Source organism: Cygnus olor, chromosome 2, assembly GCF_009769625.2.
Source record: "Cygnus olor isolate bCygOlo1 chromosome 2, bCygOlo1.pri.v2, whole genome shotgun sequence".
Lineage (NCBI taxonomy): Eukaryota > Metazoa > Chordata > Aves > Anseriformes > Anatidae > Cygnus > Cygnus olor.
Window position 1 is genome coordinate 136633031 of NC_049170.1, and position 25421 is coordinate 136658451.

A 25421-nucleotide genomic window follows, 5' to 3' on the forward strand; every position below is an offset into this window, starting at 1 on the left:
CACTGAACAACGGAGCTGAACAACATGTTTGGCATGGATGTGTGGTAGTGGTATTTTTCATCAGCCCATGCTGCCTGTCATACACCCATGCAGAAGGGTTTGAGCATGTCCATTTTTTTTTGTTGTTTTTTTCCCCAGAAAAGCCAGCTGCCTTATTGCCCAATAATTAGCTGTAATGTGAAACCCTGCTGTACTTCACACGAGTGAAACTTTATTTAAACAGACCATGTTTTGCAGACTTCTGTGGTATCACAGGAGGCTCTGATCCTTTCTTCTACCAAGCGTAAAGTTAACGCCAAAATAATTGTGTTGTGCTATTGCCCCCCTCTGTATTTAGGTCTTCGGTAGTGTTTCTGGTACAATTTGTGCTTAGCAAGCCAGGGACAGTTTTTCCAAGCCGATTGGCAGCTCTTCAAACTAGAACAAGCTGGGAACTCCCTTCCGTGTGCTCTGAAATGTTTATGTGACAAAACGTGACAACCCTCATCACCCACTGCTGGGAAATCACGCCCGGAGCGTCGGACACCTGACCCTGGATGGCGTGCAAGGCACGGAAACGTGTTTTTGAAGAAAAAAAAAAAAAATCATGACAAAAGCGATGTTTTCGTGTCCCGAGAATCCCCTTCCACGAGCGGGCACCCGCGGGCTGAGGAGGGGGGGGCGAGCTGTTCCTGTCCCGACAGCGACAGAACCGAAGGCTCGCGACCCAGCAGAGCGTTTCCTCGTCGGAAACGGACCTGTGGCCGTTTACCGAGGGGAAACGGCAGCTCGGGGGTCCTCGGTGAGAGGAACGGGCGGGCTCCAGGGCTCGCTACACCCCGCCACCGACGGGTCGCCTCAGCCCTTCCCGCCCGCCTGGCTCCTCCCAAGATGGCGGCGGCACCGCCCAGCGCGGGCGGTGTCCCGGAGCCCGGCCCCGGCGGTTGCATGACCGCGGCGGTGCGGGGAGAGCGCGGCGGGGCCGGGAGGCGGCGGCGGCGGCGGCGGCTGCAGCCGGAGCGGAGCGGGGTGAGCATCGCGGCGAGAGGGGCAGCGAGGAGTCCGGCGGCTCGTCCAGCTCGGTGCTCGGCCGCCGGGAGCGGGCGGGGAGAGAGGGAGGGAAACTTTGCTGGCGGAGCCGTTCCCTCCTGGAGCTCCGGCCGCTGCTCCGCGGCCATGTTGGGAGCCGGCGCTGCCGGGCGGCGGGGGAGCTGCCCCGGCGGGAGGGGGCGTCGGCCCCGCTCGGCAGCGAGGGGCTGGGGCGAGGGGAATGGAGGAGGGGATGAAGAAAAGAAGGAGGGAATGAAGAAAGGATTGGGGGAATGAAGGAGGGAATAAAGAAGGAGCTGCGGGAAAGTTGCGGGCAGCGGTGGGCGCTCGTTTGTCCCGCCGCGCCGCGAGGCTATCTGAAAGCAGTTCGCCTCTAAAAGGGAAAATTAAATAAAAAAAACATGACAACAAACAACAGCCAGCCTCGAGGTGTTACATAAGTGCCTTGAACTCCTCGGCTCCTGACGCGCTGCCCACACGGGGACGCGGGGCGGCGGCGGCTGCCCCAGGGCCTAGCCCAGCGCTGTGTCCACGCGTGGCCCTAAATAAACCCCTTTGCCTAAAAGTATTTGAGGCTGTGTGTCCCCCCACCCCAAAAAAAGCTGTGAAACTGCGGGCGGTGTATCTGTCAGCACGGGGTGTTCGCCGCCCGCTGGATTCGCTCCTCTCGGCGCGGAGCGAGAAGTGTAAGCTGTCGCCTGAAAGTGGTGCAGGGAAAGGCAGCCGCCTGTTTTCCCTCTCGCCTCCTTTGAAATGCTGCGTGCCCAGGCACTGCTGCGTATAAACGGCTAAACTACTCACCCTGACGAAAAGACAAGGAATTAGCCTGCTGTGCGGTGCATCCTGGCACCTAGTTCGTCCCCCCTGAGGAGAATGGCTTGTGGCTCAAGTTTTGACGTTAAGCATCGGTACCGTAGCTCTCGACAGCCAGAGCTGCCTTCAGCAGCCACGGAGCATCCCCTGCCTTGGGATGGAGCTGAGGGCAGTGCTGACAGTGCGGGGCAGGCTGTAGTTGAGGTCTCGGAGTGCCTGACACCTTAGGGTTGGTGCAGCAGATGAAGCGAGTCTGAAATCAAGCCCTCAGAACTGGAAGGGATTTCAGAACCGAGACTGCTAATTCCTCTTTGCTGCCTGAAGTAAGGAGAACTAAGAGCGCAGGTTTCAGTTTTAAGAATTGCACGCTTTGAGTTAGTTTAGGAATGGCTGTCTGAAAGAAGGGAAGTATTTAAAGGATGACGATGCGATCAATTCGGAGGACTGTAGATTTGCTTTGTATGCACTCAAAACATGAGGAAAGGAGTCAGCTCTTTAGCACAGAAGGCAGTGTTTTTACATTTAAACTATAATCTGAATACTGTTGACTAATCCGGTGAGAAATCCCAATGTAATTAACAAACTGAGCTGATTTACATGACATTTACAAATAACACTTTCCCAGATGTTCTAGGGCCGTGCTGCTTATGTTCAAAATGGCAACCAGGGGTGTCCAAAATGCAGCAGAAGTGAAGCATTTGTAAGCGTGAGTCCCAAATTCTTGCTTCTGAATGCAGCTAGGCCATGCGGCTTTTGGAGTGGTTGTGAGTTTAGTTCTGTGTAGGAAACCACATAGAGGAAGTCCCTGAAATGCTAAATGAAAACCAGTGAGTAGAAACTTGGAGCTGAGGAAGCTGGATTGGTTTCCTCTGTCGTGTCGTCCAGAAAGAAACAGGGCAGTGTCTTTTCACCTAGACACAAGTTTTCATTACATACAGTGTTGAAATTATTCTTTAGCAAGAACTGCATTCTGTTTTCCTTAAATTACAATCTTAAATTTCAGTATTACATCTGTCCCTGGACTAACAAGATTTGCCCTTAACGTCCTGAAGCACAAGTTTACAGAAGTTATAATCTCTAAAATGATATTATTAAATACAAATGAATATAATTCATATACATAATTTAAGTATTTATTCGATGCAAGAACTGAAATCATTCTATTCAGATGGCACTGTGACTTTTAGGTTCCACCACCGTGGTTAGTGGATGCAGGAAGGTTTCTTCTCTCTGCAGTCAGAGCAGTAAAGACGAGGGAACTGCGGGTTGAAGTGAGGCGAGATACAGTGGACGTTGGTGTGTCCATCTCACCGTGCCAAGAAGAGCCAAGTCAGTCTGATGGAGCCATGATGCTGTTTGCAGACAGGGTACAGATGCTATTTTTGCTACATTCGTAGCATTTTTGGTGATTTGTCCTCACCAAAGAGAGTTGGATCATAAAGTGAAAGCTGAGGGTCGAATTATGGCATGTAGATGAGGTGAAGCTGAGGTTTTTATACTTGCAGACAGCATTTTCTGGAAGAATGTCTGTAAGCTAGAACTTGAGAAGTATTGGTCAAGGAAATGGCAGGCAAATTTTTTATTTGTAAAGGCCATTTATCAATGGGTGATGTCAAATAGGGGAGCCCTGGAGCTAACTATGGGAAAAGTTCTCAGATTTTTTTAGGTAAGGGAGTTAGTTGACTTGTTCTTGATTTCTGTATTAAGGAATTAAACCTTGCTCTGTACTGCTTTAAGTGCTTAAAGTACAGTTGTGACTTGTTCCAAGCTCTGTTAATATTCAAGCTTACCATTCCATTGAATTTATGTGCTTCTTTAATGATAGGTAATGCTTATATATGCACGTTTTACTGCTCTCATGGATTAATTCAGTGATGTGATGAAGTGTGATAATCTGGGGATTGTTCCAAAAGAGAATAAACAAGGTGCAAAAATGCACTTTTTGAAGTAGAGCCGTATACTTAAAACTTTCTCCCTGTGCAGCAAACGCAGAGTTTGCTGTTGTAGAACAACTTTTTGTTTTCATGACTTAGCGGAGCACTCGTTTTTACAGTTGAGAGGGGAAGAAAAAAAGTACTCTGCGTATAGGTGTGGTAGAACATGCTTGTCATACTAAAGATTATTTTAGCATTGTCAAAAACTATAAGCTGTGATGACAACTGTGTTAGCAAGTAGTCCTGCACATTCTTAGCCACATGATCGGTGCTGTTGAAATGAATGGGTCTGCTTGCATGAGAAGTTGCTGGCCTGAGAGCTGTTGGACGACGATTCTCCTTTTATAAAAGGAAATATTGTGCATAAGTGTTACTGAACAGAAGAGTGTTTTTCGTGTATCTTTCAACATGATGTTTTGATCTTACATAGTCAAAAATGCCCTAATAAGTTTACTTGGGTTTTCTAAGATTGCATAAATAGGTAAGAGTGCTGCTGCTGTGGATGCAACGAAACTTATTTTGTTGCCAAATTTGTTGTCATGATGAACAATTTAAGGATTTAAAAAATATTTTAGAGAGTCTTTTCCCCTTTTCATTTCGCTGTTTTATATTAAGCAGCGTTAAGAATATTGTGTACGTAACATAGCGGGATTTAGGCGTTTTGAGTAAATGTAAAAGAAGGAAAAAGAGTTGAAGCTTCAGGATTTCAAATACACTAGCATCGTCCCTCAACTCCCCCTCCCGGTGCTGTTCCCGAATGTAAGAAGATGACATGCAAGCAGTTAGCTGCTGTGTTGCGATGCAATCTCCGGAGAAGTTTTACAGATTCAAACAGGTCGGGGGGGCTGCTAGATGGTGATGTCTGACCTCTGCCTTTCACGTTGCCACTTTGCCTTTTGCTAGCTGCCTCTTGTACCCCAAGCACGTCATCTAGAGGTAACCTTTTTGCTTCAAGTACTTGGCATGCCTTCTGCAAAATGAAAAATTACGGCGGCGGCTGTGGCATTTGCATTTCTGAAGTGTACGCTTAACTTGCTAATGCAAATTTAATATTAAAGAGGGTGCCGTACGCGCTGCTCTTCGAGTCATCAGATAGCATCTTTCTCAGAACTGTGAACTGTTAACTTCGGCGCCAGTGTTTGCGCAGATCTCAGTTTCTTCCAGATCCTGTCGCCTCTGATGCAGCAGTAAGGGCCTGAGAGCCCAGGCGTGAGCAGACCCCGAGATCACGGCCTTGTGCTGATGCTCCAAGGGCTGTCTGTGGAACTTGAACATGCATCAAGCACGTTTGACAAGATGGAAAAAGGAAAAAGGCTAGCGAGTGCACTTCCCAAGAAGGCCATGTGCAGTAACCCTTTGTGATTACAGGGCTCTTCCAGGAACTTTTCAGGAACTGACTCCCACCCCTTTTCTCCCACCCCCTCTTTTTTTTTTTTTTCCCCTCCATAAAATTTCACCAGACTTAGCTGTCAGCAGTTGATAACGGGAAACTTCTGAGACTGGTTTTCAGCGTACTTCTCTTTGGAAAGCTGTGCTTGGCAGTGAGTGTGCGTGTTGCTTTTTTTCCCCCCCCCAAATTCTGACCAAGGTTAGTAGCAGGGAGGTGAACGAGCTGCCCCTCTCACACACAGGTTGTGGCTGAACTGAAGCTTTTCCTCTTTTTCTTAAGGCTTTCCTTCTGGCTTTTGCAGATGGCTGTCAGATGCTGGTTTTCTAGACCTTTACTATCTGTAGCCAGGTAGCAGTGTTCAGTATAAAAAAGGCCTTAATGTCCCTTGAGCGTGAAAGAGCAACGCAACGCGTGGCTTGTGCATTTAAAATACTGCCGGAGGGCAGCAGTGACGGGTGCACGATTCCAGCACCCCGGTGTCATCAGGCGTCCTACTAAAGCAAGCTGTAATTAAACCTGTGCTTTGATTCTGAGCCCCACGCTGCGTTTCGGCTACGTGTGAGCCCCTTGTTTCTGCTGACGGCTTTCTGCTGGGTCAGTTGGGTTGCAGCCTGACGAAGTCCCTGTGCATGCAACTGCTGTGGCTCGAGCTGTTTCTCTGAGCCAATTCCTATCAGGATGTGTAAATGGTAGTGAGGAGATTCTCTGCTAATACTTACCTGAAGTGTAAGTCGCACTTCTCTGTAGTCTGCTCTTGGCGAGCTGGTTTGGCTCTTTTTAGAGAAAAAACCAATTAGATTTCAGAATTCTCAGGAACTAAGTATGTTTGTTTTCCTACTGTAATACTGAAAATGTGCTGCATCTGACCATGCTAGGCAGTGGTCAGTTGCCAGGCCGCCTAAAACTATTCCTGCAACATAATATAGTATTAGGGTTGTTTCCTAAAGTGAAAGTTCCTGGATTTCTCCAAGAGTCAAGAGCAGCAGAAGGTTAAGGTGGTTCTGCCTGGTCGGAGAAGGAGGATGAGTGTTGTTGCCTGGCTCGTGTCCTGTTTGCTTCCATGGAAATGCTTGGAATTACTGAACTGGTAAAGAAACCTCTTTATCACGCAGCTTTTTCTTTCCTGAATTAGGGTATCTGAATTTTTAAAGGACACATGCACGTGAAAATAATACTGATATAATAAAAAGTGAAATAGGGAGGTTGTGGTTATACTTCTGTGCTTGTGAATTGTGGGAGAACTTTTAGCCAGCTGTGTTTTAAAAAAGCTAGTCCTTTTGCAGTGTAGTTATTTGTAAGAAGTTAATGCCTGTTACCTAGCTTTGACTACTTGTTGACTATTTCTGTAGCTTGGCCATGCTGTACCAGGTTACACGTAGTCCAGCCCTTACTGGGCTGCTCTTTACACCGAGGAACTTCCCCTCATGCTGGTGCTGGAAGTAAACAAGACGATGGCAGTTTTATAGACCTCTGCATAGTAAAGAGGCGCAATCCTGAGCGAAACCAGCTGTCAGCGTCAGAGGTGTGTGATTGTAAGGGAAGGAAAAACGAAATATGGTTAGCTTGAGGAAGTCCGTTTGCATGTAAAGGTGCTCTGGGAGCTGAAACGTGCAGGTGCGCTGGCACCTGGGAGGTGCTGTTCCTAGCCCGAGCATCGGCCGTGCTCCGGTACGCGTCCCGTGCCTGTAGATTAAATGTGCTGGCAAATACTGTGTGTTTCAGTCACCGAAGACCAAATCCTCTTTTTCACTTTGAGAGATAGCCTAGCTAATGTCTGACATGAAGCATGGGGTAAAAGGGCTTCCTTAAGAAGAAGTTACACCCTGTATAACATTTGCGTGTGATGTGTGGAGGTGTCTGCATGCGTACATCTAAACACAGTAAGCGTACCTTGTTCTACTGCAAAACGGATCTGATTTTGAAGAGCGGCTTGTAACACGGATTTGGCAACGCTTCTTGCCGAGCTGCTATAGCTGGATGTATTTTTTTCTGTACTAATAATTCTATGTCCCTCCTCCCCTGCCATCCCAAAGTAATTTAAATAAAAGGTGGGCTGATGCTGTGCATTCTCTTCATAGGCTGATTTGAGGAAGCTTTTAAGGCACAATGTAGCTTGTACTGAAATTGGTCTGATCCTCTCAGTTTATATTTTTCATGGTCCGTGCCCGTTTGAGCGAGGTAGCATTTGTGGATGCCACGTTGCTGGCTAGCCCTGCTGCACACCAATGCCCTGTCCCCCATCTCGTCTCCCTTTCGCGCTCCTGGCACGATTCGGAGCTGGTGGTCTGGCTGCTGTTCCTCCGGGTTGCTGCTAGCTCCTCAGAGTCGTGGAGGTTTTTGGGAGGAGCTCGGACGTTTTGGGCTCGAGATCTGTGTAAACTCCTTATTTTTGAGACAGTGTTCTGGATTGTGTTCCAAGTGCTTTGGGTAAGATGAAGGATGCAGTTTGCTAACCACTGCGAGTACTCTTAGCTACATGTGAATGGAAAATTGAAATAGTTGGGTATTTTCCCTTGAGAGCAGAGATTTGATTTGCGTTTTGTTTTCATTATTGTTATTTTTTTAGTTTTATTTTTTAATTTATAAAGGTGCATGTGTATATACGCAGCTGTTTTTTCGTATACCTGTTCCATGCAAGTGCGCGTGGAAACCTCTTCCTTCGCAGCTTGAAAGGCGTTGAGAGTTTTCCGACTTCTTCAACAGCAGCGGTTTGGCGAGCAGCACCGTGTTCCACCAGTGCAGTGCAGAGCCGTGCAAAACTGCATGGATAAGGGGAACGCTCAGCTCGTCAGCAGACGGGTAAGGGAAGGGTTTCCCGAGTAAGGGCTGCGAAAAAGGGAGAGGAGTGGAGTTTAGGGAGCTGCTCCTGTTCCTGCTCCGACCCCAGGCTGCTGGGCGGGGATGGAGAAATGCCTGCTTCTTTCCAGCAGCAACTTGGAGCGCCAGGAGACAAAAACACTATCAGCTACCACGGTTTGTTATAAAAAGCAGCCCGACGGTGGTAATAAGCAGCTGATCTCATGAAAAAGCTGGATCTCTCACAAGAAATCTGCTCCTCGGCTTTGGCAGCGAGGTCCCTTCTCCCTCTTTGCTGTGGTTTACGCCTGGCTTTTAGCTCCCGTGAGCCAGCACCAGCTTCCAGCGCCCTGCTCAGCGCCCTGCTCAGCACCCTGCCCCTGCTTTCCCAGGCAAGGAATCCCGTGGTAACCTTGTTTGGCTCTGCAGAGGAGCAGGGCTGAAGCACTCTGATTCTTATTTTTTTTTTCTCGTGACCAAAACATGCTGATAAATGGTCTTGGGAGTTGTGTCGAGTGAGTTGTTGTGACTTAGAGGGAGAGAGCCGTGGGAACAGCTTTGGGACACAGCAATCTGTGTTTTTAATGGGTTAAAGCCCTCTTCCTCTTGCATATTTTTCCTTTTGCCTCCCCTGTGGTCATTTTGCATTACGACTCATTTTGCACATCTCTTTACGAGGAAGCTAAATCAGTGTTTTTTTTTTTTTGTTTGTTTGTTTGTTTGTTTTTCTGTTTCTGTTGAAGTTTATTCTGTTAAACACCAACCCATATTTGAAGCTGATGTGCAGAATCCAGTTCTGGAGCATTAAAATCAATGCTTGCTTTTGCCTGCATGCAGCATTTCTGGCAGCATGCAAGCAAACTTTCAGCAGAGCAGCTTGGACAGTGAAAGAGCATCGCTCTGCTCCCGCTGTGCTAATGTGTGTGCTGCTTGGCAGGGCAGGTAGGAAGAGTCTTTTGCTAAAAATAACTTCCCATATCCAAACAAGCTTGGCAGTGGGCTGGGGAACGTGAGGCTGCATATTTTGAAAGATCTACCTCAAAACAGCCTCCATCATCAACATTTCATTGGCCTTTCTTTGCTCAGTGGGATAACGGCTATTGTAAATTTTAAGGGTAAAGCGCTTGTCGTGCAGGTTTGACAATAAAGTTTTTTGGTTTTCTTCATTTAAACACATTTACATTCCACGAACAATTCTTACACAACAGGTGAATTAAAAGGAAATGGCAGGCCTTCCTTGTAAGTTAGAGTACGCTAAAGTTAACTGCAATGTACTGAAAAAGTCACTGAACTGCAAGATGTTAGGTGGTTAAAATAGGGACTGCTATGGCCTGCACCCTTAAGAGGAGTTTTGGTGGGACCAGGCTTGTGGCAGTCATTTGCAGGAGTTTAAAAAACGAACCCACCAGAACAGATCTGCCTGGGTTATTATGGTAAATTATGGTAACTGTAGGCTTATGGTGACATCTGACCAGACAAATGGATTTCCTTTCACGTTGTCTTTGGGCTAGTACTTTGACTAAGTGCTCAACTGGGAATTAATTCAGAGAGTGCTAAAACGTGGGCAAGGCAGAGTATTCACAAGTGGTGCACTGTGCGGTGTTTTAGCCTGCTTCTTTTTTTTTTTTTTGATTTTATTTGATAGAGATAATTAATAAGAGTGTGGAAAAAATGGTGCAAGGAGGCAACAGCATACATTACCTTAAGGAAAGGTTTGTATTTTTCTCTGTCAGTCAAGTCCTGCTACCGGGACCTTTCTAAACGCTGCGGTCATAAACCAGCTTAGTCAGAAGCGATTCTGGATACAGATTACCCCGAAGAACTTCAGAGGGGTCCCAGAAGAACTTCAGAGGGGCCTTGTTTCCTGCTGTCGTCTCTAGCATGAAATAGACTCTTGAATCTCTTGCTCCTTTTTACTTCTTTGCAGTGTCACGATAGAGCTTTTTGTCCTTGATACTCATATCTTTGATACCAGCAGGTTATCTGCATCCTCACCGGCTGCTGACAGTGTTGATAGCAAGGCGGTTTGCAAAACGCAACGGTTTTAGGAACGCTTTTGTGAAGGGAATTGCTTGTTAGAAGCATGCATTGGGCTTTAAGCTGCAGTTGTCTGATGTTTTAAATAGCATCCAGGACAGCCAGCCCCAGCATGGTACAGGCACGAGGTTGCTACTTGTCAGTGTTTAGCAGCGGTAAAGACCTTTAGAAAGTGTTTGTCATACTCCTTTCTCCTCTCAACGTAACATTTTTTGGGGTGTGAAACTTCTTCTAAATTCACATGGCTTTATGTATTGTAAAATTGGTCTTTTTACTGTTTTTATAAAAATCAAATGGAGAGTAGTTGGAATATTTAATTAAAATAAAGTCGTCATAGCTGTATTTAAGTAACCGTACAATACAGAATGAAATGCTAAAGCATTCATGAATGCCCTCATGGATACTTAAAACTTCATTTTCCTCATCGTTTTATTCTACGTGTTTAAACTTTATTTCTTTATTTTAGTAAGTCTGTCTTCCTGGTATTTCTATATCATTAATCCAGCTCTTTATGGTTACCTTTATGGCTGTTGACAGGTAGTGCTGGTTCGTGCGTGAGCGCTTGGAATCTGATTGCAGCTATTAGAGCTAAGTGCACAGAAAGCTGCGTTTTGCCAACAAAGATGACACAGTGAAACATTTGGGACAAGTGATGGCATCATCCTTTTTTGTATGTGTTGAAGGAGACTGTGTAGGAGGTGGAACCGGTGAGGCCAAAGTAAGATTTATGCTGATTTCTCTTCTGAGCTATATCAGAAATGTGGAATATCTGCTGTGCCTGTGTTTAGCTCAGCTGTTTTTTTCCAACAGATCTATTTTCAAAGCAGTAGAAATTGTTAGATTTCCTTAAAAATCAGGTTGCACATCAAAAATGTCTGTTGTGTTTTTCTTGGCAGTAGTGCAAAGAGTCAAGTGTTGTTCTTAAGAACACTACAAGTAATGTTACTGGAGATTAGAGTACTTTGTTACAGTCCTGACCTGCCTTCATAGCCAAAAGCTTGTCCACAAAGACACAGAATTACCGTGGCAGAGCTTTAAATCATAGGTTTGTATGAGGGTTTTAGGTAACTTAATTCTTTGTGTTTGTGTTTATTCAACTGTAAGTCAAATTAGAGTGTCTTCCTTGCATGGACGAAGTGCAAGAGGAGAGCTGAAGGCTCATGTTTGTATGACATGCAAACGTAGTGTATAAAGATTATTTGAAACCTGTTACTAAAAGGCATGGGCAACATGAATACACGCCAAGAGACTGATTGTGCCTGATGAACTGCTCTTGAGGAAGGGGTGATCTTCCTCTGATCCAAGAGAGGAGTCTCCTTACAAATCAGCCGTTTAATGCAGATTAGATACCTGGTTTGCAGATAAGTCCTTGTCTTTCCTAAGCTTGCACTTCACTTGTTTCTGGTTTGTAAAAGCTTTATTGAACTTCTGTACCTTTCACGTATGTTTAGCTTGTGTGATTAACTATACTAAAACAGGATGGAGTCCTGTTTGAAATCTCTATTCCGAGCCTTTGAGTTGTGGAGTCAGACATGATAAAACCTTTTAACTGTCTCCTTTGTCTTAAAAGTTATTTAGTTAAGTGGCCCTAAGGAAAAACTTTCATTATAAAGCATGCATGTCCTCCTTAGGCAAGGAAGAAAGTGGGTTAGATCTGAACGTGCAGGGGGAACGCGTTTGCTGACGTTGCCCGTGTGCACAAACGCAGTTGTGAGGACCAGGGCTTTGTATGACAACTGGGTAACTATTAGAAGTTTAATGTTTATCAGGTGGCAAGGTATTATGTGCCTTCATTTAGATCTGTTTCTACCTTTTCTTTCTTTATTCTGTGCCTTTTGTATTCCTCTGTTCCTGAATTTTCTCTTTTTATGATTCCCAGCATTTGCTTCGCTGCAGCAGCACCTACATTACCGTCCAGCTTGCTCTGCTCCCATTTCATCCGTTCAGGTGGTGTGACCAGATACCGTGGTTAGTGAAATTTATTTATGGGACTTGTGTTACTGAAACAGGCTTGGAAACATCCAGAATCCGCTGCTGCTTCAGGACAAGACAGACCTTTGTGTGGTTAGTCTTGAGCTCTTGTACCCTTTCCAGCAGCTTAAATATACTTTTTTTTTTTTTTCCCCCTTCCTTCAAAGCTGTTGCCTGAACGGTGAACGTACATAGGTAGTAACGAACGAGCTGCCTGCATCCTGATACCACGACTCTGAAAAATCTACACCGCCTGGTCTGCGTTACTGCAGTGTGTTAAATCTAACTGTTAACAGCTTAATTGCTAATTGTAAAGATAATGACAGGTGAACTGGCAATTACGGTAAGGCTGGTAGCATTTTCCTCCCTTCAAGGAACCATGAGGGAAAATAATGTTAAAAATGAGTTGCTTATTAATTAATGCTTGTTAGCAGGGGCTGCCTGCTAGATGGGACTTGTTCTTGCCCGGGCCAGAAAGCAGTGGAGCTCTGCTGGTGCTGCAGTTTTGCTGAAGAAACTGGGGAATTTGGGCTCTCCTGTGCACCTTTGGCGCCTGTCTCGCAGGCGGTGCTGGTCACGATGGGAGCACACACCGAGCTGGGGTGAGGAAATGGCTTTGTGCCGAGCTGCCTGCAACCCACATCACTAAGACAGAATGTCTTTTTTTCACCTCGTTTCTCCCCTCCAATCACTGCCGGGGTGTTATCTCTGCTTCTGCTTTGTGGCGATCTGTCAGCTGCCGAGATGGCAGTGTCGTTCAGGCAGGGTTGCTTTTGCTTTATTTTTTAGTTGACTCTTTATATCTGTCTTGGAGTACAGCTGTTCTTCCATGCGGTTTAGTCTAGCCTCTATCAACAGCAGAGCTAGCACGTAAAGTAAACATTCTCCTGCTTTAAATAAAATCTGTAGAAGTGCTGAGTTTGGAAAAATCGGGTTGATCACCAGGATACGGTGGCAAAAAGAAGCATTTATGTGCAGAGTGACTTGTTCAGTGTACAGTGACAATACTCTGTAGTTGTCAGGAGCACCGTGTATTTATTGAAGTTACTGACATCCTGAGTGTTTGCGGTGTTAGGCAAGTGGATACCTTGCTGGTTCTCCGTAGGCTTGAGGAACGCCCACCGCTGATCACTCGTACAACGATTATTCTCACTGGTATGATGTGGATGTAAAACCAGAGTAAAATAGGGAGATAAGATCTCGATACAGAGTTGTTATTTCTATAGAAGCTTCTTGGGAGCAAAAAGTAAAAGTAAAAAAGAAAAAGTAGAAAATACTTGGTGTCAAGGAGTTCTGCGTAAGGTAGTGGGGTAGAGACTTGGTGTCATGAAATAATTTATCACCTTTAAGTTGCATGTTTTAGGTAGCTAACTTTTCAGGGATGGGGATCTGTTTATTTTTGAGTAGTGTTCAGTCTGTATGCAGAAAAGGAATCTGCTGCCATGGGCTGATCAACCTCATAGACGAACTGAGCCCTTGTTTAAGGGCTTGGGGACTTGGGGCAGTTTGTATGCACAAACTGTGAAACGAGCCAAACTTGGTAAAAATCTGAACAGCCAGGTTTGAGGTTTCTGACTCTGTAGCCTCAGTTTGTGGATGCTGTGTATGAAACACTTCTGCTCTCCCCTCAAGTGGGTTTCTCCAGCCTGCCACGTTGAAGCCTGTGGTTTTTTTTTTTTTTTTTTTTTTTTTTTATTCCGCATTCGCTTTGGGGAAGATCTGGGGCATGCTTCCAGCAGTTCGCCATCACTTGAGGGTTGCAGTGTTTGATCAGATCTTGAGGGCCGTAACCCAGTAGCTGCTTCTCCTAGCAGCCAAGAGTGGAAACTTCAGAAGAAAGTACAGAAAGTGGTTTAGATGGCAGAGAAGACGGCGTTGCCACCCAGCTCCAGGGTACGATCTGTTATCTTCGACAGTTTTATCTGAATACGCTTGAAGAGAAGAAGCTGTAATTTCAAAAGACTGGTAAGGAATAACTTTGCATAGCTTTTGAACCGCAACATCTTGGGGTCAAAAGTTCCACTGCGTTCTACTTACCAGAAATGTAAAAGGATGGCCGGACAGTCTCTTCGTTTAACATTTCCTTGGTCTGCCTGCTCATGGCAAGAAGAGCCGTGCCTCTTCTAATTTGAGTTCTTGTGACTTGGGGATAGCTTCTCTTTTGTATTCCTAGTCTGTTTTTTGCAACTTGGATTATTCTTTCTAATCACAAGTCCCTTCCTTCAGGCATTTTGTCCATTTCTGAACTTACTTCCTTTCTCAGAAAGCACTAGTGGAGGTAAATGAGCGTTAGCGTACGTAGGATTTCAGAAGGATTTAAAATTTTTCCTTCTATCTAAAGACTTAAAATTATGAGAAAAATGTCAGAGTGCTTATTTTAAAATGTCCTTCAGTGTGGACACTTTTTTCAGGACACTTTAAAGTGTCCTTCAGTGTGGACAATTCGTGCCTTGGAAGAAGGCAGAGTGATCCACCAGCAGCCCGTGGCTTTTATTACCTTAGCTGAGGCTGCGAGGCAAGAATGAGTTGAACACTATAGAAGAAAGCTTTGATCTAGAAGAGATGCAAGTATGTATTCATTAATCTTTTTGTCATAATAGTCCTTAACTTGCCCAAAATTCTCGCACGAAGCCTAGGAAGTGGTTACTTCAACAGCCAGCCGAAAGCACGGTCTGCAGCACAAGTCAGGAGTCATGTGCCTTGGTTTGGAGCCACGATGATTATTAAACACTCCCGGGTAGAGCTGTTTTCTCCTAGGTCGTCCTAGGGAACATTTAATTAAAACCTTTAGCCTCTTCTCCCCCTCTGTTCTCCTCCCAGGGACTTGTATTTTGAAAACTTGCGCGGTGACCTTGAACCGAGTTCGCTCTTTACTGGCAGCGAGCGCCGAGCTGCAGGGCGCCGAGTGTCGCTGTAATTTCACACCGGCAGCCTGCCCCAGCGAAACTCAGCGGTATGGATGTGGGTGGGTTTTCGTTTCAGATTTTTTCCTCCCCCATGGACTAGCGAGAGCACTCAGCTTGTTGTAATCTGCGGGTAAAGCATCTGAAAGTGCGAGCTTAGTAGTGCATGCCGATTCGTGGTAGCAGCAGAGTGTATTCCTCCGGTCTGCGTCCTTTGCACCCTGCTGACAGATTTCCACTTCGCAGGGGCCGTGGGACAGCTGAATAACTTCTGCCTGACCCCCTGAGCGACTCCTCGCTGTGCCAGACCCAGGTGGCTGTTGCCTCAGCTTCGGCACTGGATCCCTCGGGAGGGGTGGTGGTAGGTAGGTAGGTAGGAGTGGCTGTGCCACCGTCCCTCATTCCAAACCCTGGTCTGTGCTGAATTTGTTGTTGGTTTTTTTTGTTTGTTTGTTTGTTTTCTTTGAGCCAACAGCAACCAAAACAGAAAGCCTTGTGTGTCCTCACCTTCTCTGCCTCCTTAGCACTTTCTCCGTGGTAGATAGAGGGCTGAGGGTCGGGGCAGCCAGCACGCTTCTGCACTGCCGCGTTACATCGGGGCGTAGTAGAAGAGACGCCCATCACCTACCCCAAAACCTCATTTAAAATTCCTCCCAAATGCTGGCAGTGGTAGGTAGTTGCAAGCTAGTTTTGGTGCTTGGAGCGCTTGAAAGAAATGAGGTGTCATTTGAAAGGTATATTTGGGTATGCCTGATAGATGTCATTTCCAAAAAAAATAAAAAATTGATGTAATTTGAGTCCTTTGTTATTTTGGGGGTTGGGGGGGCGTAATTCTACTAATATTGACTGTAATACTTCTGTTCACTCACCAGTTTAAGCCAGGCCCTGGCTGAGCACCTCCCAGATCTCCCTGCACTCCGTGGCACAACGGAGCATCGCCATGGAAGGAAAGTCGAGCTGCATCTCATTAAACTCAGTGCTGCAAAAGGATGCAGGGATTTAGGCACCTCTCTTTAAGAGAGCGATGGACAAAGCTTTGAAAAGAGGAACAGGAATAACCAGTTTGGAAAAATGTGTCTGGGGAAGGAGATTGAAATCACCTGGGGTTGCTTTGGTTTGGTTTTTTTCCTTCCCCTCGGACTCCCCGTCTTTTCCTCAGAGATGAGCAACAAGCATTTCAGCACTCACAACACTTAATAAAGAAGATCGAGGCGGTTATTCTGGTTGAAGACCAAAAACAAATGTGTGATTTGCAGCAAAGATGGCTTAAAAAATATTTTCCTAGCACTAAGCTTAACTGATCAAATGGGAAGGCACTAGACAGGGCAGTGGAGATCACATATTTTTCTTTTCCTCCTTTTATTTTCTGTCTGTCTGTCTGTCTTTTAGGTTTGGCTCATACCTGGTGGAAATTGTACTTGCCTGTGTGCCTTGATGCAGCACAATTACATTTCTTCAACCCTTTTTCTATCAGCCTGTTTGTGATTTTCCCTGACTTTCTGCAGATCAAAATAAATTTCACGTTAGGTGGATTTGTAATTCCTCTCTCAAGGCATGAAACTGGTTAGTGCAATACTGAAATACTGTAACTAAAGCTGTGAGGCAGGTAAGGAAAGGTTCAGCAGAAGTGCTGGGTGACATCTCGAATAGATTTTCCTGTTTTCAGTGTTAGACTTTGGTACAAGATGATGTAATGTGCAGAGCTTAAAAATGGTCAGCTCAGCTAGAGCTGAGTAAGTCCACTCGTGAAACTGTTTTAGTGCGTTCGTTTAAATTGTTTTTCAGAGAACTAATTCAATTCTCAAAGCAGTAACATAGAAGTTAATTTTTAATCTCATTTAACTGTGGATTTGTGTAATCTGAGTAAGGGCGGCACACTTACTGAGATGAGGCCTGATGAGAGATTTCTCCGCAAATGAATTTTTGTGCCGAGGAGAATTTTTACCACTATTCTGTAGGGGAGCTCTAATTTATAGGAAGAAGATTGAGGTGATGAGTGTTACGCTAGTCTGAGCAGCATCAAGGCCTCGTTTCCTCTAAAGGCTGATCCTGTAGAGAAGGCAGGCAGTGTAAATCTGAAAGCAAAGGTAGGTGAACGTGGAGGACTCCATAACTGGTGGTGTTTTAGGAAGTGCGGGTTAATGCTAGTGGGATGTTTGCTACCGCTCCCTCCTTCGAGCCTGTGTCAGGATGTGGATCCTACTGAAGGGTGTGGTGAGCATCACCCCTGGAGTAGCTGAAAAGGATGAAGCAGGAGAGCTGTCTTCTGGCCACCTAGAGAAAGGTCTGCTGCTGGGACTCACCCCAGCCAGCTCTCTCACAGCTGTGTGGAGCACGCAGCTTGGGGTCCTGGTTGTGCTCGCAAGGATCTTCAGCTTTCTCGGCTGAAACTGACTGGCAGGAGTTGCCTTTTTTCGATTTCTACTTGGGAAGCTCCGAGTAAAAGATAGGTTAAAGAGTTGGTTGCAGAGGTATGAATCACTACAGCAGCTTCTTATTTTCGGTTCGCCTTTGGGTGCTTTAATGTCTTACCCTTACACGAGAAGATCTTGTGTGCTGCTAGGGGAAGGACGAGGGGGTGGTTTTAATCCATAATCGGAACATATTATTCTGCAGCTTATCTTATCAGCACTTCCTGACATATAAAGCCTTCCTGCCTTAAACTTTCAGCCAGCGCAGGTCACTCGCTGCTTCTCAGGAGCAGCTGAGAGCTGCAGGACTTGTCTTGCGTGGTGCACGGCCTGTGTGCGTCGCATAATCGCGAGGGACGTAGACGTGGTTCAAGGCAAGAGGCGAGCACTAAACCAGCTCGCGGCAGCCTGACTAGAGGGGAAGCCTCCTAGTCCGTTGCCAGAAGCTCCCAAGAGCAGCGCTGTAGGTGCTGTCTGTGCGATAAAGATAGCTGTCAGCTGGATGAAACATTTTTGCTTCTAAAAAGGACTAATCAGTTGCTAAAAATTCTTAGGAGTTAATACTTATTTAAATCTAGTCCGAGTCAGCGCCTGCGAGCCGGTGGGTTCTGTTCGATATTTTAAGAAGCGCGGGGTTGGCGCCTTCCTTGTGGAGGGCTGCTGTTGACTCAGCCCTGTTCTAACAACCAACTTTTTTCCTTTTTTTTTTCTTCTGATTTTAGGATACTTGTGAAAGATGGTGGATCGCTTGGCAAACAGCGAGGCAAACACTAGAAGAATAAGTATCGTGGAAAACTGCTTTGGAGCAGCCGGCCAGCCTCTGACTATCCCTGGTCGCGTCCTGATCGGAGAGGGAGTCTTAACGAAGCTGTGTAGGAAGAAGCCCAAAGCGAGGCAGTTCTTCCTGTTCAATGACATTCTTGTTTACGGCAACATCGTCATCCAGAAGAAGAAATACAATAAGCAGCACATAATCCCGTTGGAAAACGTCACTATTGATTCCATCCAGGACGAAGGAGACTTGCGGAATGGGTGGCTTATCAAGACGCCAACCAAGTCTTTCGCGGTTTACGCTGCCACCGCTACGGAGAAGTCCGAGTGGATGAACCACATAAACAAGTGCGTTTCTGATCTGCTTTCCAAGAGTGGGAAGACTCCTAGTAACGAACATGCCGCTGTCTGGGTGCCAGACTCGGAAGCCACCGTCTGCATGCGCTGTCAGAAAGCAAAATTCACGCCCGTCAACCGTCGCCACCACTGTCGCAAGTGCGGCTTCGTCGTGTGTGGGCCTTGCTCTGAAAAGAGATTTCTTCTCCCAAGCCAGTCTTCCAAGCCTGTGCGGATTTGCGACTTCTGCTACGATCTTCTTTCTACTGGGGAGATGACTGCTTGTCAGTCGACTAGGTCAGACTCCTACAGCCAGTCGCCTAAATCTTCTTTAAATGATGCATCTGATGATGACGATGATGAAGACAGTAGCGATTAAGGACCAAACGTTTTTTTTCCATGTGTTGCAATTTTGTGTTTCAGACCATATGGAGCTGCTTTTGGGGAAGCCTGTAGTTAGGCTCCCCAGAAAAATCCTGTTCTAGCCATAAAATATGCCTGAATATCTTCAACTGCGATGTGCCTCAATCTATGAACTCTCTAGACAATAGGTTTTTCACTCCTCTGCAGGGATAGACTTGCAATCAGATCATTTTCCAACCTCTCATACTTGAGTTATGTCTAGGTTAGACTTAATGGAAGATTGGAAAGTTAAAAATACTTTCTTAATTTCACAACCTGTACTTCCTAATGTTTCCTATTGATATGTTGTTACATGAGTGTTTTGGATATGGGGAGGAAAATGGTAAGCATGCACAGAACAGTGATGTTTTGGTTAATCCCGTAGACCATCCGGTTCTTCTAACCGTGGTGTATGATGAGTTGAAATGTGACGTAAGTACAAACCTGAATGTCACCACGCTTGGAAATTGTCTTGTTTTGCTCTTATTTATGACTTCCTACACCAAGCAGTGCCTTGTAACACTTTTGCTGATTCAGGAAGAATAGAAACCTATTCCGTGTTGTCTGTATTCACCTGATGCTGGTATCTGAGAGATCGTTGGTGCTATTGAAAATAACTGCTGTGTTCAAAGTGGAGCTTTCAACAGGTCACAGCTGCGTACCCACAGTGGGTGACGGAGACCTGGATCACACGTCCTCACCCGTCCAGGCAGACCCGAAGACGCTGCAGATGCCCCCGGCCTTCGGTGGGGTTCTCTCCGGAGGGGCCACATCGTGGGTTGGGATCTGGAGATGAGAAGCTGAGGGTGACTTTTCACAGGGATATCAACGTTTTCTTTTCAGAGCAGTTTAAAATTTGGCAAATGCATACAGAGATTTTAGTGGGGTGATTTAGCATTTTGCTGTGATAGCTTATATATTTTTGGAGATACTTCCCAAACGCAACACTAACTAGTTTCTTAAAACATGGGTGAGAGTTCTTTCACTTTTTTTCTTCGCAAATTTTATTGGCTTGCTTAAAAATAACCTCAAATTTTGAACAAACAAGCCTGCAAATATCTGTATAAAATTGGCTGTCCTTTTTACACAGCTGACCTCAGGATAAATGTGAGATGCAAGTTATTTCATTCTAAATGTGTACCCAGGACCAAGAAAGATATATTTAAGAACTATAATAGTGCAGAAAATATCTCTACCATAGTACTCATTTTTACTCTTAGCAAGTTCTTGAATACTGAAATGTCATGTTCGTATATAAATGTAAGAGTTAGACTTGCAAAGATGTGTTAAGCCCCCCAAATGCTATGTTTTTTTATATTTTTATAATGGTAGCGTCAATTTTGAAGGGGAAAAAAATCTCTTTGAAATAGCTGTATGAATATAGTAGCAACTGACTTTATACAAAAAAAATTGTTAAACTTTGGTATATCTTTAAGTGACAATTTCTGCACTGTTTGCCTTGGATGGCGATAATTGGGATAAATATTTATTGAATAAACAATCAATGCTGCATATTGCACTAGTCTCCCATTCTGTACACTGTAAATGTCAGTCATTTAAAAGAAATAAAATAGCTGAGCACTTCAAAGCCGTAGCACTCAGATTTCTAGGAGCTAAAGATGCACTTAGCATCTTTAGGGAGGCACTCTGCGTTAATAGGCTGCAATACGTTGCTTCAGGTGAAAATCACGGGAATATTTTTAGCTTGGGCAATTTCTGAAAATAACTTTTTAAAAAAGCACTGAAGAGGATTTGATCTGCTTTGAAATAAACATCAAAAGGGGGGGGGGGGGAATGCTTTCTGATAGAGACTAGGGACCAGGAAGATTCTGTAAAATTACCAGATAAACAATATACAACTGTACATACTCAAAGCCTGGCTGAAATAGGTAATTACATGTGCTCATTCCTTGAAAGACAGGGGGATGATGACCTGCAGAATGGGAAAATGGGCTATTCTGAGAAGATGCTTTCAATTAATAGTGCTTATTTGTTGTACCTCTCTTGCTCAAAACGTTTAAGTTTCAGGAATGGAGACTTGTCAGCTTCAGTTTCTGTACAGAATCGAAACGTGAGCTTCCCTTGTACATACGTTCTAGTGACTAACAAAAATGTTCTTCCCGATTCAATTGTTTTCCTTTCTTACACTGTCAAATACTAACTTGTTAAAGGTTCCACCTTTTTTTGTGTATTTTTCCCAGTGTTTCTCTGTGTTGTGCTTTTCCCAGCACTTTTTGGGGGTCAGGAGTTGGATCACGTTCTATATTTTGCAGAATATTCTTGTACCTGTTTCGAATATCTTTTTTTTATCTGTGAATGGAACTTGCACTGTGCCGCACTGATCCCTGAAGCTGTAACCAAACCAATGTTTGCGTGTGTGTGGATGGCGGGATTTTTCATTTGAAACTGATGTGTGTGGTCCAAGCTTTTTGAGAAAGTATTAAAAAAAAGCCGTGTTCTATGGTAATACTCATATCCCTCGGTGGTATTTGCTTAAAACTTTACAAGTTTTACATCAGACGTAACGTTAACTTCTCTTGTACTTACAAACTCATGAAAGGGCTCACTTCGTACTTTGTAATCTTGTTCTGTCAAATTATTTTATTTACAAATATATGGTGTAGCTTCAAGCCTATGTGTTTAATTTTCTTTAACCGTGGGCCTTTGAGGGTGAAAGAAAGTAGAGCAGTTTTTAAAAAACACTTGTCAAGATAAAAACCAACAGGCACATTCATTTTCAGGAGGGATTATTAGCAAGATGGGGGTAAATATGCATGCTGGATGAGATTTAAGATGCACTTTAACTAAGTGTAGTTATGGATTTAGAAGCAAGTTATGCATCTGCATAACTTTAAAAGAAGGATGGCAAAACCCAAGTGTGTTTCAAGGTCTTAGGCTTTGGTTGGACCAGAAGAGGAGAGGCTGCAGGACCCTCACCCACCCCTGGGCACCACGGAGGTGGCTTCAGCAGGGAGCAGCAGCTCGTGGTGTCATGCTGCAGAGCGGCTTACTGCTTTTCCCAGAGCTTCTGTGCTCTTAAAATAATTATTAAATACAGTCAGTCCCTGCATGCTATATGTACTTTCTATTTCCAGTTCCTTGTGGTGGACTTAACCTGCTCTTTTTTGGTATTTTTCAAATGGAATGAAAGAATTGTAAGAGCACAAGTGGTACCTGCAGTATCTCTTTGGCAGGGCTCTGCAGTCAGTTTCTGCTTTGTGGAAGCAGCTACACTGAAGAAACAAATATTAATTTGCTTTGGCTGTGTTCACGTTTTGCATGCTCCAGCACCTTCCATAGGAGTCCCTGCTTCTTTGCTGGAAATGCTAAAGGACAGAGAAAATCTCTCTTTTGAAGGCTTTAGTTGAAGCCTGTAATTCCAGCACTTAACTGGTGTTAAGTTGTTATCTCGAGATAAATTAAGCTATTTCTCTTCCACGTTTGATGCAGGTGAACTTCCTTTAGCTCATGAGTAGCCTGCAAGGGTCAGGTGCTGTTACTGAGTTTAAAATTAAGTTTATAAAACGGGGAAGTGGATTTAATGAAAGCTGAGCTTGCACCAGGGCTTTTAATGTCTTGTCATTTTCATAATCTGCTTGTTAGATAAGCAGAAATGTTCTGCTTTTGTGGGGCTTTCCCTCAGGGGATAGGCTTCAGTTAATCTCTCGACGCAAATAAAGCGGTGGTTATCGTAGTTACTGGCTAATGTTTAAATGGCAGCAGATCATGGATTGTGTTATTGTGATTTCAGAGTTCCCAGTAATTGCCATAAACTGATAGAAGACTGCCTAGCTCTGTGAGCAGATAGAGCTGCAGAAGAGCAGGGATCTTCCAGTGCCTGAGCACTGATTTTTTTTTTTTCTTCCTTTTTTTTTTTTTTCCTTCCCAGTAGAAAATTGTAGAAAATGCTGGAAATTATTTTGACTGCTTCTTATTGCCTAATGTTTGACGAAATGAGAGCCACTTGATTGTGTCCGCAGCGTGCCCCTTGCCAGTGCTGGCTCCCATGACTCGGGGCAGCAGCCTGTGCTCTGGCTGCAGAGAATCCCTGCCCTGTTCCCTTGTTGTCGTGAAGTTTGGAGTTGCTGGGGAGTCCGGCACAGTGACGGATGGACCCGCCGTGCAGCGAGGCAGTTCTCCTACCCTGTATGTATCTGAAAACGTTTTAAAGCTCATTTCAGAATAAGAATTCACAATAAGAAGTCTGAATCTTAGTCTTCAGACTGGAGATGCGTTGTTTCTAAATTACGTTTTAATTGTCCATAAAATATTGCCTGTGCCTGCGGTAAAAATTGGAACACTTCGACTGCACTTGGGCACATTTAGGATGAAAATGAAAAACAAAGGAAACGGATTGGATCAGCAGTGAAGTGAGCAGTTAAGGAGCAGGAGGCTTTTTGGGGTCACTTTTGGGGTCATCTAACTGTGGTGTTTAGCTTATGTAAATGGAATTTTCTATTTGTAAAACTTGCAGTTACTTGTTTTAAGTGTTTTAAGAAACTGTCTCAAGTTAATTTCAAGTTACTAGATAACAGCAGCAAAACCAAGCACGCGGTGAAAGTAGGCTTCAGATTTTTTCACTTTCACAATCCCAGGGTGGCTGAGGCCGGCAGGGCCCTCTGGAGGCCACCCGGTGCCACCCGTGCCCAAGCAGGGACACCCAGAGCAGGGTGCCCAGCACCACGTCCAGGCGGCTTCTGAAGGGCTCCAAGGAGGAGACCCCACAGCCTCTGGGCAGCCTGTGCCAGGGCTCCGTCACCCGCACAGCACAGAAGTGCTCCTGGTGCTCAGGGGGAGCCTCCTGGGGGCCAGTTTGTGCCCAGGGCCTCCTGTCCTGGCACTGGGCACCACTGAGCACAGCCTGGCTCCGTCCTCCCTGCTCCCTCCCCTCAGGGATTTACAGACAGTGATGAGATCCCCTGAGCCTCCTCTTCTCCAGGCTGAGCAGTCCCAGCTCCTTTCCTTCTAGGAGAGCTGCTCCAGGCCCTTTTTCATGGCCCTTTGCTGGACTCTCTCCAGTACGTCCAGGTCTCTCTTGTACTGGGGGCCTCAGAACTGGACACAGTGCTCCAGGTGTGGCCTCGTCAATGCTGAGGTCATTCTCAGCTGTACAGGGATTAACTGGATTAAATTACAATAACATATCTAAATTAAGCCTTTGGAAAATCTTTTATACCAGATGATGCCCCAGCCTCTGCATTCAGGCATGTTTTGAGATACAAAATCAAGGGCTTAAACTTTGTTAAGCAGGCAGATCTTCAAGAGCACCCGCTGACCTTTCCTAGGTAGTCTTTTTCTGCTGATGAAAATTGGATAGATGTGGTCAGCTTCATTACAGATGTGAGTGTCTGGCTTGTAATTTAGCTTCTGGCTAGACTTATTATTTAGATTTTTCTCTTCAAAGGCTGTTGCCTGCATGCAAATGTAATCTTAGGCTGTTCTGCATTGTAATAAGAATCGGGGTGTTGCTAGCTGCTTTCCATGCAAGTTGGTGCTGCTGCTGAGCACTTCTGACCTGTGGGGCTGTAACGGGCCTGTGAGTTACCAGCCATCTCCAAGAAAGCTGTGTAGGACGGGGACCTGCTTGTTTTTGGAGTGATGGGTGGTTCCTCTGGTGCACGCGTGCTATGGTCCCGTGCAGTCTTCAGTGGCAGCTCCCCCACGAGCCGGGGCACCCGCTTCCGCGTGTCTGAATGCATAACAGAGCCACTTCCTAATCCACCTGGCTTGCTTCATCCTTGCCTTATCAGGAAGATAACAAATAAGGGAGGGCTGAGCCTGCCTCTCCTGTCTGACACAGGTGATGTGAATGTGGTCCTGCTGGTAGGATGGCTGCGGGACCTCGGGGGGTGTGGGCGTGCCAGGAGCAGGGATGACAGCAGAGCTAATTGCTGGGCTGAGAACATGAAGGCACGAGTAAATTAACGCTGTCTGGAAGGAAAGACCTGGTCTTTCGGTCCATCATGAGCATGCAAAGTGCTGTGGGGTTTACTGTAGAAGGAAAGGCAACCAGCTCCAGTGAGAACTGGCTGTAGAGGGGCTGTAGTCTTCTCTCAGACTCTTGTTCCGAAGCTAAAGTTGCTAATAAAAAACATTTTTTTTAAAGTCTGTAGTGGTGTTACTCATTGTGTGCATCTAACCTGACCTTTGTTATATATAATGTGGTATTTTGAGTAGAGGGATCTTAAAGGTTAGCAGAACCAACACCTGGCTTTTAAACAAAACCGAGTTCTGTAGCTCAGCAGAATTGACACAGCACTGTATGCACGGAGGGAAGCCTCAAAGAGTCCATTCTGAATTACAGTTCATTTTTGGCTTTTAGTGGTGTATAAGTCCTTGTGCAAGTCCTCTGGAAGCAGACCAGAGTTGCCCTCTGTCAGGGAACTTGCTTCTGGATGCACGTAGTGTGTGAAATGCGGAGTTTATCATCTACCACCATGGAAGCTGAACGTGGTAAATCTGACAAGAGCGAACCTAACCTAAAGAAAAACATTTTACTTGTTGCACGAAATATTTGATGTGATTCAAATGAGGCTTGCTCGTGCCTAACAAAGCAGCCCCCACAGGTTGGGTGGTGGAAGCCGGTGGGATCAGGTTTATGGGTGGGTGGAGATGCCAGGGCTTGAAC

At 45.3% G+C, this 25421-nt stretch overlaps 1 protein-coding gene across 3 annotated transcripts; it reads left to right on the forward strand.

The window, feature by feature from the left end:
* Positions 1–898: 898 nt before the first annotated feature.
* PLEKHF2 (pleckstrin homology and FYVE domain containing 2) lies at positions 899–21423 on the forward strand. Of its 3 annotated transcripts, XM_040546581.1 has the most exons (3): positions 945–1008; positions 15120–15238; positions 18007–21423. In XM_040546581.1, exon 3 carries the CDS (start codon positions 18021–18023, stop codon positions 18768–18770), a length of 750 nt encoding a protein of 249 aa, XP_040402515.1. In that variant the 5' UTR covers positions 945–1008; positions 15120–15238; positions 18007–18020; the 3' UTR covers positions 18771–21423. The 3 variants fall into 3 exon arrangements, with proteins under 3 accessions (XP_040402514.1, XP_040402515.1, XP_040402516.1); XM_040546580.1 differs by lacking the exon at positions 15120–15238 and having other exon boundaries at positions 899–1008; XM_040546582.1 differs by lacking the exons at positions 945–1008; positions 15120–15238 and adding an exon at positions 11884–11967.
* Positions 21424–25421: the final 3998 nt, after the last annotated feature.